This window comes from Herpailurus yagouaroundi, unplaced genomic scaffold (assembly GCF_014898765.1).
Source record: "Herpailurus yagouaroundi ecotype Mexico unplaced genomic scaffold, PumYag 139, whole genome shotgun sequence".
NCBI lineage: Eukaryota > Metazoa > Chordata > Mammalia > Carnivora > Felidae > Herpailurus > Herpailurus yagouaroundi.
Window position 1 is genome coordinate 20,296,306 of NW_024412394.1, and position 20,781 is coordinate 20,317,086.

The 20,781-nt window shown below is 35.5% G+C and overlaps 1 protein-coding gene across 1 annotated transcript in view; it reads left to right on the plus strand.

The window, feature by feature from the left end:
• TINAG (tubulointerstitial nephritis antigen) overlaps positions 1-20,781 on the plus strand; it is an 83,732-nt gene that overhangs the window by 56,529 nt on the left and 6,422 nt on the right. Inside the window, exon 10 of the mRNA XM_040473786.1 lies at positions 17,057-17,102. Within this exon, the coding sequence (XP_040329720.1) occupies positions 17,057-17,102 (46 nt within the window). The remainder of the gene's footprint in view (positions 1-17,056; positions 17,103-20,781) is intronic.

Genomic DNA, 20,781 nt, shown 5'->3' on the forward strand with positions numbered 1-20,781 from the left:
CTTTTAGAAGCTGAGGATAAAAGGGTGTTTGTGAGGAATAAATGAGACGTGGATACAGTATTTGTACGCTTGGTATCTGAAAGCATTTAATAAATGTTAACTACTATTAGTGAATAATATCAAAAGTAGGAATCATTTGGGCTATATTTGTAAATGTATATATATATTGTAATGACTTTTTAAATTTGCTATACTTTGCCCCAAATCTATAACATTTTGAAATAGGTTAAAATTTTTATATTTTTATTAAAAAATTGTCTTAATGTTTATTTATTTTTGACAGACAGAGAGAGACAGAGAAGGAGCAGGGGAGGGGCAGAAAGAGAGAAAGACACAGAATCCAAAGCAGGCTGCAGGCTCTAAGCTGTCAGCAGCAGGCTTTAGCCTGACGCGGGGCTCAAACTCACCAGCTGTGAGATCATGACCTGAGCTGAAGTCAGACGCTTAACCAACTGAGCCACCCAGGCACCCCTGAAATAGGTTAAAATCTTTAAATGACACTCTCAAATTATGTTATTCAGATTCCTCCCTTGTGAATGAAGGATGGACTTCTCATCTGAGAAATTTACCTGATTATATGGAAAATAAAACCATCATGCACATAATAAACAAGTGAAATCATCTAAAAAATTCTTTAAAAATTGACTCAATGTTCCTTTTCTAATGCTTTCAAAAATGTTAAATTTATGCATTATAATATTGTTATAACATTGCACAAGTTTATTTCAAGATTTCTCAAGAAAAGCCACGATTGCTATTTCTTTTTAAAGTTTATTTGTTTATTATTTATTTAATTTAATTTTTTTTTTTTTTTTGAGAGAGAGAGAGAGAGAGAGAGAGAGAATGTGAGCAGGAAAGGGGCAGAGACGGAAGGAGAGCAAGAGAATCCCAACATGGGGCTTGATCTCACAAACTGTGAGATTATGACCTCAGCCAAAATTGAGAGCTGGAGGCTTAACCCACTGGGCCACCCAGGCCCCTCCCAATTCCTACTTGGTAATTGACTTCAGAATGAATTTTTCTGGGGAATGGAATGTGGAATTACATTGTGCAATTTGATGTTTTCCAAAATTTGGATGAATTTCATTGAAAATGTTAGCTTCAGTGATACTACTTGGTTTCTATAAATACTTTTACTTTCCTAAAAGTAAATACTTTTACTTTCCTAAAAGTATCTATAAATACTTTTACTTTCCTAAAGACACAAAAAATTTTAGAGAAAATTAGGTAAAATATCTTTTATGTGTTAGAAATATAATTGGAGGTTTCTTGGGTTCTAGCAAAGACATCTGATTAAATACTATTCCTTGATTTTCTTGGGGGAAACCTGGGCAGAACATGGATTTACATTTTTTGAATAACAGTTAAAAACCCTTGATTTTTGTGTGAAAAAAAAGATTATATTAGGTAATAGAGAAAATTAGTGAAATTTGGAAAGGAAATTAGCTTTGGTGCACTGATAGGTACAGAAATTATTCTATTGTGCACATCAAACTGACTCAAAAAAAATCTTATTTCATATGTATTAAATTGTCCAGGATTTCGAGAACTCTCTAGCTTGGATAGAGGACTCGCCATTTTTTATTTCCTTTAAATTAAATACTTCTGAAGTTAAATCTTTATGTGTTGATTCTTGAATAAAGATCACTTTTTTTTTGTTTGTTTGTTTTGTTTTGTTTTGTTTTTGTTTTTAAAGCCAGGAAGCATCTTTCTATGCTGAGTTTTAAAAGTTTTGGTTAAGGGTGCCTGACTGGCTCAGCTTGTAGAGCATACAATTCTTGATCTCAGGGTCTTGAGTTTAAGCCCTACATTGGGTTAGAGATTACTTTAAAAAAATACTTTTGATCATAATGAGTTTTAAAAATGTATTAGAAATTGTTAATATATGTTGAGATAAGTGAATGCTTTTCAATAGATGTAATGTTATATTCTATCAACGAATTTATGAAGTTAACCAGTTATATTTCTAGAATTTATTCTAGAATGCTCATAGGCTTTACACACCAATGTGCATGATTTGTTAGCATTTTATTTCAAGTTTTACAATTTTAGTTATCAAGAAACCAAAAATAAAGTTTGTTTAATATTATCACCTTTTCAGATTTTGGTAACATTACCATAGTCTCATAAAATAAATTGGATAATTTTCAGCAACTTTCAAATTTCTGGAGATAGATATAAGGAAACTTTTCCTTAAAACTATCTGATTCTAAAGCTATTTGGGGGATAATAATTATTTTATGTCTTTACTAGTGTATCTTACATTCATTTACTTAATCTGGCTTTCAACTCTTTGATTAAATTGATATTTTTCCATAAAATTAACTCTTTGAGTTTGGTGAATTGATTACCATAATATTATGCTGGCAAAATAGTTATAGTTGTTGCTAACTCTTTTGTGTAGTGTTTAAATTATTGGCCCTGTTCTAATGTTTCACATACATGAACTCAACAGCATAATCCTACCCTTTATACAGTTAAAAATATTCTCAAAGATGTATAACTAAAAAAGCATTTTAATAACAAGATTCTGATATTTTGGCTCAAAAACAGTGGATTATATTTATGTTTATATTTACTTATATAATATACATATAGAGCTTACTATATATGTTTATGCTTTTTTTCAAAAAGTTATTATATGGAATTCTTAAAATAAAATTATACACAAAGTTGAATCATTTGAGTGTGAAGAAAAAGATAATAAAGTAGAAGTTACCCAATTTCATAAAGTGTGAAATCAAAACCAACAAATTTTTTAAGTAACAGAATTAAATATTAATCTTATAAAAATGGAGTCCTCAACCATCAAATTTATATAAAGTAAAAAGCATAATAAATTATCAGGAAAACTGTCATAAAATACTTGCTGAGGAAAACAACAAAGTTTGCTGAACTTCTGGTGTCTTGTTTCAAGATACCATGGAGCATTGTGCGAAGTTTTATCAAATGAACACTTTATACCTTTATTTTATTTTCCTGAAGAATCAGTTCTGACTCACCATAACCTTAGACTCACGTGTGAAATATGCTATTGAAACTAGTTTCCTTGCCTTACCTGCTTTCCTTTTAACTTGTTCATAATACTTACACTTTATTTATCTTGTTACCCATATGTCTCAATGTGTACTCTGCTCGTGTCATCAGTGCATAAAAGCCAAATTTTCTTTCAATCCACTGAGAATACAAATTCAATTGCATAAGAGAGCTCTCTTAGTTAATAATTTTTCTGAGGTATTGTCTTTTTTCTAAGAGCATAGGATAATGTTTTATATACCATGAATATGTGTTTGCTCTCACGTAATTTTTCCCTTTTACCTTCTCCATGAACTAAAAGAAATCTATCCAGACTCTGTGGTTGCCAACAGACAGGGTCGTAGGTCACTCTTCGCCTCACTCACTATCTTGGTCTCTGGTACAATCCCCAGTCTGTATTCTGAATTGAAGTACAGGTTGACATGTGCAGCTCCTTGCTCCTTTGTTATGTTATGTTGACGCTTCCGCTCAAGCTCTTCCACACCAATATGGGACATGGTGCTAAGTGCCTATCGGTGTTCATCACTACTGGATAAATGTTCCTGCTCTACAGCCAATTATTACACTTTCTTTTAAGGATTATGTTGCCTCAAATGTTTTGCTTTGCTATCTCCTCTTAGTCACCATCCTTATGTCTTTTGGGAATTTCTAGGAATGGCTTCGGATAAACACAAATACGGATAATGCAGTTGAAAGACAAGTCTTTACATACACAAGTAGGTATAGAACAAAGATTGCAGAGCCTTGTAGTTATGGTTAGACTTTTGAACCTCACCCGAAGCTTTAGAGAAGTTATTTTCAAGGGCTTTCAACAGGAAAATTCCAAAATTTGCATTTTTAAAAAAGGTCACTATATGTGATGCTTAGAGGATGAAACTATGGGGTTGAAGGTGAAACAGGAAGATCATTTATGAAATTAATGTCAGAAGCTCTGATCAAGAAATAATGGTAGCTTGGACTGGGTTGGTAGTTGTAAATATGAATCAATGAGTGTGAGGTATATCTTTTTTGTACAATTGGCAAGACTTGGTAATTTGTTGAAATGGATGTTGATTGGAGAGGTAGGTGTCAAAAACAAGTCCCAAGTAACCTTCAAGAGGAAGAGGTTGCACAGATGCTCCATTTATTGGAAACAGAAGAAGGATCAAGAATTCAACTTAGATTACTGAATTCGAGATTTCCAGAGACATTGAAATGGAAAAGTGAAGTAAGCAATGATGTGTATTTCTGGAGTGAAACCATAGATTTTATGAACCCATAGAGAAGCCATGGAAAATGACTAGCATTTAGATGGTAGCTGAAACCGTGGAAGGGATAGAAGGGTTGCAGATCAAAACCTGAGTAACTCCAGTATTTCAAGGTGAAATAGAGAAGGAGGGGCTAGTCAAGGAGACTAGGCAGAAATCATGAGATGGGGGACCAAGCTAGCTATCACACACACCTGGGGAAGAGAATGTTCCAAGAAGGCAGGAATGGTTAATAGTATAAAATGTTGTTTAGAGGTTATAGAAAACAGATACTGAAAAATGCCCTTTTGGCTTGGTGATATCATAGTCTTCAGAAAAAGAAAGAATAAATAGCGGTTGGTTCTTCTTGCTAAATGTTTGCATTTGTGTCCATGATTATAATTGCAGGTGCAAATCACATTAAAATATTTTTGATCTCCATCTTAAGTCCTGCCAGATTTGACTTCTCCTATGTGGGTTTACTTAGCATTCATATATGTTTTTTTTTAATTGTATGTGAATTAAACTTGATGATAAAAACCCCTAATTAGTTAAGATTATACAAAGGCTAAAAGAATCCTTTGGCTATTGTATTGAATGGCTTCCAAGAATATTTTAACTTTTTGAAAAAAAGTGTAATTATTTAAATTACTTAAAAATGCCTCCCACATGGATTCTTTTTTTTAAGTTTTTTTATGAAACATTTTAATGTTTATTTATTTTTGAGAGAGAGACAGAGACACAGAGCAAGCAAGGGAGGGACAAAAAGAGAGGGATACACAGAATCCAAAACAGGCTTCCAGGCTCTGTGCTGTCAGCACACAGCCCAATGTGGGGCTCGAATTCACCAACTGCAAGATCATTACTGGAGCCAAAGTCAGGTGCTTTATCATCTGAGCCACCCAGGTGCCCCTCCCACATTGATTCTTAACTGAACATTTATATCAATTTTATTGTGCCATGATTATTTACTAGTCACCTGGCTAGATGCTGAGGATAATGGTATGAATAACATGAAGAGCCTTAATAAGTAAAATAAAAATAAGACCTACTAATTTGGTGCAACGATGAAAACTATCAATCAATCATTCAAAAACACCACTGGGAGGTTCTGTAGAGAGGGACCTGGGGATGGTGAAACTGATAAATGAGTTTTATTTTTCTTCTATTTTCAGTCCTGATTGAATCGTGTTGCCTTTGTATGTCAGTACTGAATCAAAGTGACAGAACTGTTTGTGCTCCGTTTGTTTTCTCTTGTTTGACATTGGTGTCTCATTGATTTGACATCTCAAACACTGACCAGGTCCATTCTACTCTATAACTGCTATTACTACAAACTGACCTTTTATAAAACAAAACAACAGTAGCCAAAAAAAAAAAAAAAAAAAAAAAAAAAAAGCCCAATTCTTATTTAGGTGCAGGCATGGTAGGAGCATTGTTTTAAAAAGAATTCTTAGAGGGGCGCCTGGGTGGCTCAGTTTCTTAAGCGTGGGACTTCAGCTAAGGTTATGATCTCACGGTTCATGAATTCCAGCCCTGTGTTGCACTCTGTGAGGACAGCTCAGAGCTTGCTTCAGATTCTGTGTCTCCCTCTCTCTCTACCCCTCCCCAGCTTGCACTCAGTCTCTCTCTTTCTCTCTCAAAAATAAATAAATGTAAAAAAAATAAAATTAAATTAAATTAAAATAAAATAAATAAATTCTTAGAAAGCTCACTTGACATACATAAGAACATGGTTTATAAAACATATATAATAGGGGTGCTGGGGTGGCTCAGTCAGTTAAGCTCCGAGTCAGGCTCAGGTTGTGATCTCGTGGTTTGTGAGTTCAAGTCTTATATCAGGCTCTGTGCTGACAGCTCAGAGCCTGGAGCCTGATTCAGATTCTATGTCTCCCTCTCTCTCTGCCTGACCCCTGCTCATGCTCTGTCTCTCTCCTTCAAAAACAAATAAACACTAAAAAAATAAAACATATATTACATTGTATATGTACATACATACACACACACACACACACACATACACACACCCATACTCACATATACACTTAAAGGTCTCTAAAATCATTTTTGCTTCAGTACAGTTTGTGGGGGTAATGCTACAGAGCATAAAGAACTGTGTTTTGGAGTCAAATTTAGATACAAATGCTAATGCTGTCCTTCTCTTTGGGTGATATCTGGCAAGTTACTTAATCTCTATACATCTGTTTGCTCATCTATTTCATTGGACAATAATTTAATCAAAAGACAGGATTAAATATGACACAGCCTGTGTGCCACCTAGTCGACTACTCACTTCATGCTTTGTTTAATTTTTTTTAAGTTCATACTTTTCTTTTTTTTTTTTTTTAATTACTCTGAACCTGTTTTCAGAGTTATTTTTAAAAACTATAATTTGAGGGGCACCTGGGTGGCGCAGTCGGTTAAGCGTCCGACTTCAGCCAGGTCACGATCTCGCGGTCCGTGAGTTCGAGCCCCGCGTCGGGGCCTGTTTCTGTTTCTGTGTCTCCCTCTCTCTCTGCCCCTCCCCCGTTCATGCTCTGTCTCTCTCTGTCCCAAAAATAAATAAAAAATAAACGTTGAAAAAAAATTAAAAAAAATAAAATAAAATAAAAACTATAATTTGGAGCTGATTTAAGTATGGCATTAATGAGTACTTACTTATGATATACCCCTTTACACTTACTATTTCAATTTATTATTAAGAAAATTTTTTTGATCCAGTTTACTTGGGGAACACAAGTAGGTGAATAAGGATGAGATGGGAAGGAGAAATGTGATTGTAAGAGCAAATGATTAATTTCTTTGGTAAATGTGATAAAAGTGTCATGGCCTTAGATAATATGATTGTTTTTGTACCAAGAAGGCCATATAAGTAGTAGGAGTTTGGTCACAGACCCTTTAACTCTACTGGATTGTGTAAAATCAGCGTGCTTGGAAAGAATAATTTCTTTGTTGGTAAACATGAAGGAAAGACAGTACATAAACAAATGGTTCCACTGAGGGAAATGATTATAGGCAATTTATTAGATTTATGAAGAACTGGAGCAATGGGTTATGCCAAGGCTGAGAATGGCTTTTAGTAATCGGGAAAGTATACTTTACCTTCTTGGTGAATGAGTGTTAATGTCTGCGGATACTTCGAGCTTGGGGGGCCTATGTGATGGCATTTTACTAGCTCCCAGTAAAGTGCTTCCTTCTAAATTTAGCTTCAATTCTTTTTTGTGATTTTGTTTTATAAACTAATACCTTCTTTGGTAGGTGTTCCCCTCAAAATTTCAAATGTGACAGAATTTACGTGGAGGTTAAGTAAAATAAATGTTTATGGATTTCTAGAGATGTGTGATGGGGGAGGGGATATCAGGAATAGGAAGTACAGCGGCTTCTGACTTCTTTCTGTCAGCTGGAGTATGGAACAGTTGTTCCTTGAAACAGAGAGCACTTTCAGGGTAATCACTGTAATTTTTAGAAAGCAAATTATTAAACGCTTACCTCTTCAGAATCTAGGATCAAGATTTTATCCTGTGTTCCAGGAATATGATACATATGACAATTCTGATGAATGAATGGATTGGCAGGTTTTGTTAAAAGGCATGTGTTGCTATGGCAATTTACAATGTCTTCTCTAAACAGAAACATGTAGGATATAACAGACTACTTTAGTAAGACTAAAAAGAAAGTCAGGCCAAGTCTACATTACAATAAAAAGGGAAAGGTTGCAGAAATATAAATTTAAATATAAATTTCTGAATAGATACTACTTGTGATATTAAGTGACAGCTTTGATGATTTATTTTGAGCCTCAAATGAATGCAGTAAATATTATTTTCCAGCCCCATTATTGTTATGATTATATTCATTAAATTTCAGGATACAAGTGAGATGATTGGGTATGATGAACGCAACATTGACTGGAATATTGTTATAATGGCCAAACTGTTCTTTGTGCCTTCAACCCTATACTTTTCCATTTTAATCTGTCTTTATTCACCATCACGAGTTTTACCTTTTTATGGTGGTTTACAATCCTCCTCCTTCCAAACCTTTCGTGATACCTCTTTGAATGCGCACAGAGTAGCTCTAGGCGTTATTTCATGCTCTTTTCTCAGGCCTGTGCTCCTTTTCTCTTGGCATTACCTACACGCTATTCAAGGCCTGTATGCCTTCTCTCATTTCAACTATAAATGATTCCACCCATTTCTGTCTTTTGCTAGTTCTGTTGTTTACTGCTTGTGTTATTAGTTGTGCTTGTACCAATTTATTCACTTACCGTATAGTTTGAAATGTTACTTAACCTCTTTGAGCCTTAGTTACTTTACCTATGAAGCAAAGAAATTGGAGTGGAGGGGCACCTGGATGGCTCAGTTGGTGAAGTGTCTAACTCCTGATTTCGGCTCAGGTCATGATCTCTGGTTTGTGGGATTGAGCCCCATGCCCAGCTCCACACTGACAGCAGGGAGCCTGCTTGCGATTCTCTCTCTCTCCCTCTCTCTCTGCCCCCCCCCCCCTCTCTGTCTCTCAAATTAAATGCATAAAGTTAAAAAAAAAGAAATTGGAGGAGAGTCAGATTAATTCTTTGTGCCTTTTGGTCTTGACAACTCAACTCTGCCATTAGCTCACAGAGATAATATGTAAATAAATGAGCTTTATTTTTCCCATAAAACTTTATTTATGAAACAGGCAGTGGGTCAAATTTAGCTTGAGTCATAGCCTGGATTATACTATAATCTCCAAGTCTCCCTAAGTGCTGAGATTTTATGAGAAGATCAACCATTTCTACTCCTAACATCAAAGGACTGAAGTTTTCCCTAGAAGTTTATCTTCATAAGATACTACCTTAGTTAATTGTCATTGTTGATGATGGTACTCTCTCTCCTAAGTACATTTCACATGATTGTGAACATCTTTACCTGTATTCTGTCAATATATTATATACAGGGCTTTCGTTCTTTTAGTACCCCAGCAGACCATTATGACCAGAGCATATCTGGGCACAACTGTGTTGTTATTTTCTTCTGTACTCCTTTTTATAGGTCAAATTATGTGTGGTATTATACTTGCAATATTTTCGCTTCCTGAAATATCAGGATAGGATAGGATAAGCAATATAGCAGCAACTCAGTAAATAGTATTGGTAAAATGATTAATTAATATTAGGAATACACAATCGTCTCTGACATTTTCATGCAAAAAATATTTGATTTTTCACAAATCTCCATCTGCTTCTCCAAACTATGACAAAATTGGTAGTCCCTTGGCAGAACATATCAATACAAGTATCTGGTCTTAGATTGAGTAAACCTGACTTGATTTAATTTTGCTTCAATGGAAAATGAAGGGAGATGGGGAATGCCCTCAACTGATTTTGCTTTCCCGTACACTCTATTTTGTTTCATCTTTGAGCTAGCATTAATTAGTACCCCCTAAAGCTCTCTATCTTGTTCAACATTGCTATACTCACTAGGCCTGAGTATTTTTCTGAATGAAGTTACAAAGTGTCTCTGGTAGAACATTCATAAGGCAACAAAAGTCTGCTTATCTTTGCCTCATTCTTACTGTACTAATCTTCCAAATGTTTGTGTAAAGGGAGCTGAGAGTCTATCTATCTACAATCTCACCTTTAAAAACAAAATTCTATATCCAGAGTAGTCATATCATTGTTAGTGGTTTGAGGCTCCTCTGGTGTTTTTTTTATACTTATATCCTATCTGACTTTCATTTCCTTAATAAGAAGGGTTCCATATCAGGCTCTCTTATATATTTGTTCCCTGTTTTCCTCCTAAATTTCCTGTTCTAGTAGGATGTACTGCATAAGATTTCTTTACACATTCACTGTCCAAAACTTTCTTTTTTATCTGTGTGGATCTATAATCACTAATACAGAATTGGTCTGCCCAGAAAACATGAATTTGAATTCCTATTGTCAGTCTACTGGGTCCAGAATAGACTGGGCTGGGATCCCAGAAGTGGTAAATTGTCGGATGCATTGCAACATTTCGGTCTAGATGATTCTGCTACAGTGTATTACACCTACCATCAATATAAAATAAAACTTTTTTTTTCCTTGTAACTCCAGATTCTTAGATGAATGTTGGATCTGCTTTAAAAAACTTGATTCTTGAACAGAGGTGATCTTGACATGTGAGTTAAGAGATAATATTCTCAGAGAAGAATTCCACAATCTTTAGAAAGGTTCTTTCACAATTTCTTTATATAATAAGCTTTCCTTGGTTCTTACAGTATTTTACCTGTCAGAAACCCTGAAAAGTCATGAATTTAAAGGTTAATATGCAGAATCACTGTAAGTAGAGAGAACTCAAAAGTAGATGAAGCCACTCTGTAATTACAGTCTTAGGCAATGACACGTTGACCTGATCATCAGGAACACATCTCTGTGCAATGTGAAGTGCACACATAACACCACTTTGGATGCACCTGTTCATTCAACATTGAAATCCTAGAGTTAATCTCGACTCTTTCTTCTCCCTTTCTATCAATACGAACTGGCCAACAAATTCCATCACTTTTTTAAACTTTTTGTTTAAATTCCAGTTAGTTAACACACAGTGTACTATTATTTTCAGGTGTACAATTCAGTGATTCATCACTTACCTACAACACCCGGTGCTTGTCACAAGTGCCCTCCTTAATCCCCATCACCTATTTAATCTACCCTCCCCCACAACCCTGGCCCACCTCCCCATCTGTTTCTTCCCTATAGCTAAGAGTCTTGGTTTGCTTCTCTACTTTTTACCCCTATGTTCGTTTGTTTTGTTTCTTCAATTCCACATATGAGTGAAACCCTATGGTATTTGTCTTTCTCTGACTGACTTGTTTCACTTAGCATAATACTATCCACCACTTTTATCTCCAAAATAGCTCTTGAATATGTGTCCTCCTGTTCATTCAATTCACTTCAATTCACTTGCTGCCAGTGTAGTTCAATTCACTTGCTCAACAAATATATATTTAGGGTTGACTCTGAATGTCAGTCACTGTTCTAGGTGTTGGAGATACAGGTGTTAAAAGAATGAACAATATTTCACTTATGGGTCTTACATTCTCATTCAGAATTTCATTATATCTTGCATTAATGACCAACATTCATCTAATGCTACCTTCCTTCCTCTGGAATCTATCTCCCATGCTAACACCACCGTTGTCTCTCTGAAAGAATATCTGGATGATGTCATTACCATATTAGAACGACTCTTGGCCCCAACTTTATAAATGCTAAGGTTGGTGGTTATATGTTCTCATGATGGCCTGAGCTAAATGTGCTTTCCTAACTTGATTTCCTGCTGCTCCCTTCACTGTTCTCCAGTCCCACAGGACTAAGTGCTGCTCTTAGAATAGGCTAAGATGAAGTTTTACTGGCTCTTGGTTGACTTTGCACTTACTGTGCCTAAAACTCTACACTTCCTTTTGTACCTCAAGAATTTCTACTCAGTTCTGTGAAGGCAGCCGTCTTTGCCTTCTGCAGACAGCTAATTTCTATGTCTGCAACCAATAGAAAAAAAAAAATAAAACGTGCTTTTATAAAAGCAGCAGTTATGGATTCAAATGAATTTTGGGTTCACATTATTTTCTACTTATGTTTCATTTGCCTCCCGTTAGATATATTTCTCATTCCGTACTGGAAGCCAATAGGTCTCAGACATCCTCAGGGAACGTGGTATGAGAGCAGCCCGGATTTTTTCAAAACAAGCATTTTCCCAGGTGTCACGCAATTTTTAGAGAAAATAAGTATCAATGGGTCTTAAATAATTGAAACAATCACTCTCATTAGATTGTCAGCTTCTTGAAGGCAACAGATATATCTTCTTTGTACTGCACAATAGTTTGCTGAATAAAGGCAGAAATAAGTGCATGAAGTACACAAGACACCCTGTGCTTTTTTTTTTTTTTGAAAGAGATATTTATGGGAATATACATATTACTTTAAGAAATTTGTACCTTCGGGTCTCTTAGTTACCATATCCAATATGGCCACCACTGAATGTATGGCCCTCAAACAAAAAAATCAACCCAAACCAAGGGACAAACAACAACAGCAACAACAGCAACAGCAACAGCAACACTATGATTTAAAATCCTATTCAAAGTAGTTATAGTAGTTATCCAGATCCAATAATTTTAGTATCTAGAAATAGCTTAAAATATGGTTGTCAGAAAAATGTAGTATTGATTAGCACAGTTATCTGAAAATAACAAAATCCTTGTTAAAGAGAACATGTATAATGAAATTCATAACATTAGTACCTGAGCGATACAAAATTTTACATCATTCTTTAATGGGGTTTAAGTTTCACTCCACAGAATTTATGGTCTCTCTAGAAAGACTCTTGATATTAGGCAAAAAGTAGTATTTCCAGAGCTATCTAAAAGTGGGCAAATAAGATGAATACAACAGGAAGAGCTTAAATGATCACATGCTTGAAGTGAGACATGTAAACATAGACTCACCATCCATTCTCAGGCATCCTCAACAAATGCAGTACAATAGTTGCCCAGATTTTTCTCAATAGTAGCATTTTTCCAGATGTCACTAAAGTTTGTGAGAAAAGAAGTATTAGTGGGTCTCAAATAATTGGAACAATTTAACTTAATGGGGTAGAAAAATGCAGAAGAACAATCTAAAGTTCATGTGAAGTAGAAGTTTTTGAAGAAAAGCTACTATCAAGATCTTTGAAACTTGTGACCCTATTGTATAATTTGTTTTAAATTAGCAGGGTTAAGGAAACATTCTCAACAGATTAAGGTTATGGTCCTGGTCTAACTAAAATGTTTATGAATAGTCCTTAAAATGAAATTGTATAACTGAATAAAGAAGAGTATAAATAATTCAGAGTCTGTATGAATGTAATGAAGACCCTTATGTCTTCAAAGATAGCCATTGGTTTACAAGAGGATATCTGTGAAAATAAATACTATTTCTAGAAATTTCAGCCTACTGGTATAATGGCAAGCCAAAGTCTAGTACCACAATTCAGAAATATAACTGTAACTATATACATATACATATATACAGAGAGAAAGAGAGAGAGGGAGGGAGGGAGGGAGGGAGGGAGAGAGAGAGAGAGAGAGAGAGAGAGAGAGAGATGCCCTTCATAGACCAAGAAGAGAGGAACTCTCTCCTATAAATGAACAATATAAGTAGTCTTCTTGCTTTGTACCAATTAACCTTTATTTTTGTTTGGGTAAAGGTTTTAATTACATGAATTTGCTATGATAGCAGTGGGAATTCTCCTAGGGCAAAGTGATCTTTCCCAGCCTTTCAGAGGCCATGAGATATTTAGAAAACAACCCATAGGTGTATTTCTCTGTAATACCCCACTGCGACTTTATGGGTTGATTACCATCTTAGAAACTGTGTAAAAAAGATACAGGCAAGAAAAGATAACTGAAATTTGCAGTGCAAACATTAGACCCGATGATGGATGGACCTTGCTTGTCACTTGACATAGAGGCTGTAACATAGGGAACTGTACAATAGCTTCCTTGGTGAGGTGTGATATTTTCTCTTTATCTGAATTTTGCATAATGGTTAGTATCTTTTGTATATAATTTCCTTTCACAAGCATCCTAGTTTCTGAAACTCTGAAAGTCAGCGGCCTTCCTTTCTTCTTCCTCTCTCACCTCTATTTCAAGACTTCATTTTCTTCTCTGTCCATTTTGAGACTGTTTGTAATACTCTGAATGTTGGCATTCTCTCTGAGCTACAAAAGTATTTCAACTAATGCCTGTAAAGTTGTAACAAGCAGTAGTGTTTCCTGAGGCGTATAGCAACCCCAAGACATTGATAGATTTGCAAAACAAGAATTATTGCTATTATATCATTGAAAATATTATTTAGATAATCTCAACAAAATGTAGGGAATGTATGAAAAACACGAGCCATTGAACAAAAGTTGAAATAGTCATTTGTATTTCTTAGATGTCTCCAAACTGAGGTAGTTTAACTTGAGTTTAGCCTGGGTGGCTCAGTTAAGCCTCCGACTCCTGATTTGTTTGGTGATACTAGAATAAGACAAACAATTACATTCTTAAGTGTCTTCTCCCTTGTGAGAAAATGTTCTGTTTCCTTAAATTTAGTCTCTGATCTGTTGGTAGTGGAATTATGTGTAGTTATTATTTTGCTGAATCTTAACCCCATGGTGCAGTTGTCGATTTTCTGTCCCCAGTGTCTCAGTAGTTCTGGGAGTGCGAAGGGGCATCTGAAATGGACTAGACAACAAATGCAGTACTCATCTTAGGGCGTATTATTCTTGTGTGTCTTTTTACCTCCCTCTATCGAGGACTACTTTGTCTTCCCATGCACAGTCCTCAATGCGTTGGAGCCCAAGAAGTTAGAAAGATCTTAGAAAAGGGGAAGGACACATTTGGGGTATTCCCTTCTGAGTGGTATTTAGTGTGTTTTATGCAATATGTAGGTGTAGTGCAGTAGCCATCTCTGGTTTTTAAATTTACCTGAATCCAGTGTGAGAGCTGAGCTTGGACAGATCTGAGTGACAGAGAATTATCCTTTCAATTGTTCCTCCTGCCTTTTTTTAATGTTTCTTTATTTATTTTTGAGAGAGAGAGAGAGCACACATGAGGGAGGGGCAGAGAGAGAGAGAGAGGAAGACACAGAATCCAAAGCAGACGCCAGGCTCCCAGCTGTCAGTGTGGGGCTTGAACCCACGAACCATGAGATCATGACTTGAGCCCAAGTAGGACACTTAACTGACTGAGCCACCCAGATGCCCCAATTCCTACTGTTTCTTGATCACGGCTTAATTACTGGATCAAGTTTGTCCTGTCTGGATACCTCTTTTTTGCTTGGGCTTGCTTTCTTAGAAGGCTCTATCTTTCCTCAAACCAAAGTGCCCTGAACTTCTCACCATATTTGGTGGAATCTCAGGTATGGGATTCCTCTCCTGCCTGTTTTATTTTGGAGAGATACATCTTAGATGTCCTTAGATACATCTAATTTTTTCTTGTATTTTATATAAATAGCTAAAGTAACTAGTAGCCGGAGCACCTGGAAGGAAGTTTGATTGAGGTAAATGCTTTCTGAAATTGTTAGGATAGTTATGATGAATGAGTAGAAAATGGGCAACTTGAAGTTTCAGATATGACCTACTCCCTGAAGTACTGAATGACCTTTGAAGATCTGGAGGCACTTATGATTTTCACTGGTGATAGCTTTTTATACAAGAGTTACAAGGATGTAAATACAATTTTAAAACTGCAGAATAGGGGCACCTGAGTGGCCCAGTCAGTTAAGCGTCCGACTCTTGACTTTAGCTCAGGACATGATCTCATGGTTTGTGAATTCAGACCCTGCATTGGTCTCTGGGCTGACAGTGTGGAGCTTGCTTGAGATTCTGTCTTTCCCTCTCTCTGTGCCCCTCTCCTGCTTGTTCTCTATCTCTCTCTTAAAATAATTAAAAAAATTAAAAAATTAATTTAAAAAAACCCTGCAAAATGTTTTTCAGAATTAAACTAGCTTGAATTTACACATTAAACTTCCCAGAATATTTGAAACCTTAAACTATTCCAGTCTACTATCCCTGTGTGTAGCAGAAAACCAAGAGAGAGATGGGGACCAGGGCAATGACCACTCCTAGCCTCAATCGGAAAAAAAATGAAGAAAAGTTGTTCTTCAATGTTACCCAACTTCCACATCATTTTTTCCCCTCCTTTTTTTGTGTCAAATGATCTGAATGCATTAATGTATTTTCTTCAATGCCATGATCTCCACCATAAACCTGCCTTCTTAAGGCAATACCTCTGTGCTATGGTGCCATCATTTTATTCTGTACCCTATTAAAAACAGCTTTCTGGTAAATGGACATGTTGAAAATATTTGAATGGATGTGTATCTCTTCCAGATATAGGATACAGGGATTTAACTTTAAGGAACTCTGATGTTGAGATATGAACTACTAGAGATGGACTGGCAGGGCTGTATGCGGGCAGAATCGTCGTCTCCCAATCCATCACAGCACATGAATGTGGTAGTCCACATGTTTCCTCCACATAACACTGTTGCTGTTCAGGACATGCTGCAGTTGGGGACTGTATATTTATTAGAGAGAAACAATCATTAGAGAGAAATATAACATGAAGAAGAACATGGGATTTGGAGCCTGTGCTTAACACCTCCCACTCTGTGATATCAGACAAGTCTTGTTATGTCATTAGTAGACAGAACATGTTACTAACATCTCCATCACTGGATTTAGTCAAGAGAAAACATGAGATATTTGGGAAGTTTGGATTCTTTGTGGGTTGTTACATGCCACACTGAAAATGGACCAGTACTAGGAGTAAAACATTGGCTTTCCATATATACATGTGTGAACAGAAAGTCCACATTAAGTACCCACCCATTTTGTAAAATAATACACACATATACATATTTCATGAAAAATTCTTTTATTTAGGACATTCATCTGTATTTATATTATGCTTGTTGGCAGTCTTGGAGATTTTTAGTTTATGCCATTTAGAGTAGAGTTTCAGGGAGCTAGATGTGAAGGGGAGACATCTTTAAATACTTTAAAAACCTCCATGCCCCAGTTGTCCTACAGTTTATTTTCTTTGACAAATGAGTATGATTTTAAGCCATTTGGACATAAAGGAGTATATTGTGAGCAAGTAAATAAGGTTATGGTAAAAATGAAAACTATGCAGGCACATTTTTGTAGGACAATGATGGCACTTCCATAGTAAAACAAGGTGGAAACATTTTATCAAAATGCAAATCAAACATTTTTAACCATGTCAATATTTTTTATTATTATCTGTAGATGGGGCACACTGAAAGGGGCACAAGGACGGAAAGAAAAATTCTGGGTAGGTACCTCTTTCCAACTGCATTTCTACTGTGATGTGCCTATTTTAGAATCATCTGTGTTTCTACCTCCTGGTTTGTGTCATTTAGTCACTCTAAGTTACAGTGATACTGTTTGTAATAATGGTATTTTCTCCAGCAGAAAATTCTTTATAATCATTTGTATTAAAGTAACAGTTTTCCTCAGTTCCTCTTATTTCACATTATAGAAGAAGAAAAAGTGTTTTTTCTTCAAAGCAAGAATCAACAGGAAAACATTTTGTTTTGTTATCATCCATGTTAAAGTAATGGCTAGCCTTCTATCATATGTCAGTTTTGTGTTCTCACATTATTTTTGCTATGGATGGTACCTTTGTAATGTTAGTATCAATATTAGGTATTGATATAAAGTATACATATTTCCCATAGTGATAAAGTGCTTTATTTTTGCTTTTGCCAATTATAACAAATACATGTTCCTTCACTGAGAAAGAAACAATGTCTAGTATAAAAGTTAATAGAAGGTTACACATAAGAAACATTTTAAAGAGGACTGGAACATATTATCTCAAATATCCGATTAATTACAATGAACTTTGATGAATTGTTCCAGGTCCTTATATTATATGCATTTTAATTTTAATTTCTGCAAAAAGGCAGAAATAGAATGAATAGGTAATGGTAATTATTATGAAATTTGAATTTGAATATATACAGTAGAGGGCATATTATAACTTATAGACCTAAATATTAGGAGTGATAGTCATCAGAGTGACTCATATGTGGTCACCTCTTATATTTGTCTTGTTGACAAATGGAAGTATTTTGCTTTTAAGTAAAATGATGCTTTGTATTTAAACTGAGATTTCTTGGAGCACCTGGGTGGCTCAGTCAGTTAAGCATCTGACTCTTGATTTCAGTTCAGGTCATGATCTCATGATTGGTGAGTTTGAGCCCTGCATTGGGCTTTGTACTGACAGTGTGGAGCATGTGTGGGATTCTCTCTTCCTCTCTCTCTCTCTCTCTCTCTCTCTGCCCCTCCCCTGCTCTCGCTCACGTGCTCTCTGTCTCAAAATAAATAAACTTAAAATAACCTTAACTTTCTTAAATATCATTATCTTCATGAAAATAAAGTTTGCAGTAGCCAATAATTAACATTAATGCTACATAGCTAAAATTCATAATTTGTGAAAGGAGATATGTTGTTTGAATGCCTACAATTAAGCTTCTATATAGGATTACTACTAAATGAGTTTAAACAGGTATTCAGTATCATAATATCAGTATCATAATAATATAATATTTACAGGCAAAAACAAATAATTTGGTTAATGTATTGAATTCACAACAGTTTTTAGCATTTAGCACCTGATACACCTGATAGCTATTTGTGGAGTGAATATGAATGAAAGTGCAAACAAACAAACAAACAAACAAACAACTTTCTGTGACCCTCTCACCTTCAACCTCATGGAGATAGAGCCTCATGGATGGTGTACACATACATGCACATGCATGCACACACAGACACACACATACACAGACATACACAAATGTACATATACTCGCTCATTCTCATATATTCAACACATACATGCATGCCATCCTTTTAGATTACTTTTGTTGCAATTCCTATCAATTCTGAACTTACTACTTATCTAAAATTTTCTAAGAAAACTATTTCATGGGCATAAAATCAGGATTTCTTTCTGCTGTGACTCTTTTAGATAAATTGATTAATATCAGTGGTAGGAATATAAGAATCAAATTTAAAAATTATCATATTTTATTAAATTGAACATTTTATTGAATTGAATTGAATTGAATTAAGTTGAATATTTTCTCCACCTAACTGTATCCTCATCTTGGGCCAGTATTGTGTCTGCCTTACTAACTACTGTATCCAAAGGACAGAGCAGAGTGACTGGTACATAATGGGTATCTACGCAATGCTTGTTGCTTGACCGAATGAATAACATTGATCTATGCAATCAGGAAAAATCAGTCAGGTCACTAAAATAGTTTTCATTTTACATAAAAATTAATATTTGGGTTAATTAAAATATGAAATTCTTATTTAGTACTACTGTTTTGCAAGAATTATGAAGGGTCTGAGATGTTATCCTACTTGAATTAAGAAACATAGGTCAGAAGAAAAGAGTACTTTACTGATGCTTACATCTAGATCAGTAGCCAGATGTCACCACATAAGTCCTCACACTTCAGTCTGGCAGTCATAAGAGGCAACAATGTTTTTCCATACAAGTAGCAGCTGATACCTCATAAATGAGGGAGAGACAACAATGGATTTTCTCCATTTATATAGTAGAGACAGGCAACCTCCTCCTTTCCTGCAAGGAAAAAAAAAATATTCTATTAAAATGGGATGGAAAGGGCCCTATGTTCTTACCCTTTCCCTTAGGAATATAAATATGTCTTTGCAAGGGTCAGATAAATACAGATAATGTCTCCAAATGCTGAACTTCATCCTTTTTTAACATGTAAAAACCAAGAGAGATAATGTTCCAGTACCCCTGGCACCATGGGGCTTAATTTAAGACCTTGTCTGGTCTCTGACTCTTTGGCCCTCTTGGGGAGATAAGAGAAGTTTTATTACCCTTTTGGATCAGATCAATTAACTAGACAAATGGCTACAGATCTAATTCTCATTGAATGTGAAGATAAAATATTTCTGACAGAAGTGAAAGCAAATATTCTGTGTCTCTATATCATATACACCCTTTGTGCACCAGTAGATTAGAGGGTTTTTTTTTGCAAGAGCACTGAGAAGTTCAGAAAAGTTTTATTGCCCCACAATTATATATGAACATTTTAAAATATTTACATGTAGGCCTATGATATAGTAAATTAAAAATTTAAAAAGTAGACGACTTCCACTACTGAGTAAAATTTAATACATAACAATAAGCCATATATACCACTAAATAAGTTGAAAATAGTATCAGAATTAATTTTCCAAACCATATTTTTATTTTATTTTTATTTTTTTAAATATATGAAATTTATTGTCAAATTGGTTTCCATACAATACCCAGTGCTCATCCCAAAAGATGCCCTCTTCAATACCCATCACCCACCCTCTCCTCCCTCCCACCCCCCCATCAGCCCTCAGTTTGTTCTCATTTTTTAAGAGTCTCTTATGCTTTGGCTCTCTCCCACTCTAACCTCTTTTTTTTTCCTTCCCCTCCCCCATGGGTTCCTGTTAAGTTTCTCAGGATCCACATAAGAGTGAAAACATAGAGAAAGACAGATACCAAACCATATTTTTATAGAAACGAGAGAGCTGAATATGGGGACGATTTTCCATACTGTGAACATTCGGTAGGTCTGGGTTTAAGCTGAAGGTTACATTTCAAATAAGGAGAGAGAGAGAGAGAGAGAGAGACCTCTGGGAGATAGAAAATCCAGCTGAATTAGAATTTAGATGAACCCCAAACACAAAGCCATCTCTTTCCATGGAATATTTAATAAGTTGCTAGAACAGTGTCAGTAGCTAAGGAGGGGAATGAGAAGGCAGAGTGAAATCTGCAGCCTTGAAGATATTGTAGTAGGAGTCCCACTGGAAGAGAGCCTGAAACACACACATCATAGGCATAAACCCCAAATATAGGAAGAAAACCAGGAGTGGAATGAGTTTAACACAAGCTTATCTCCAGCCCTGACCTGACTCAGTTTCTGCAC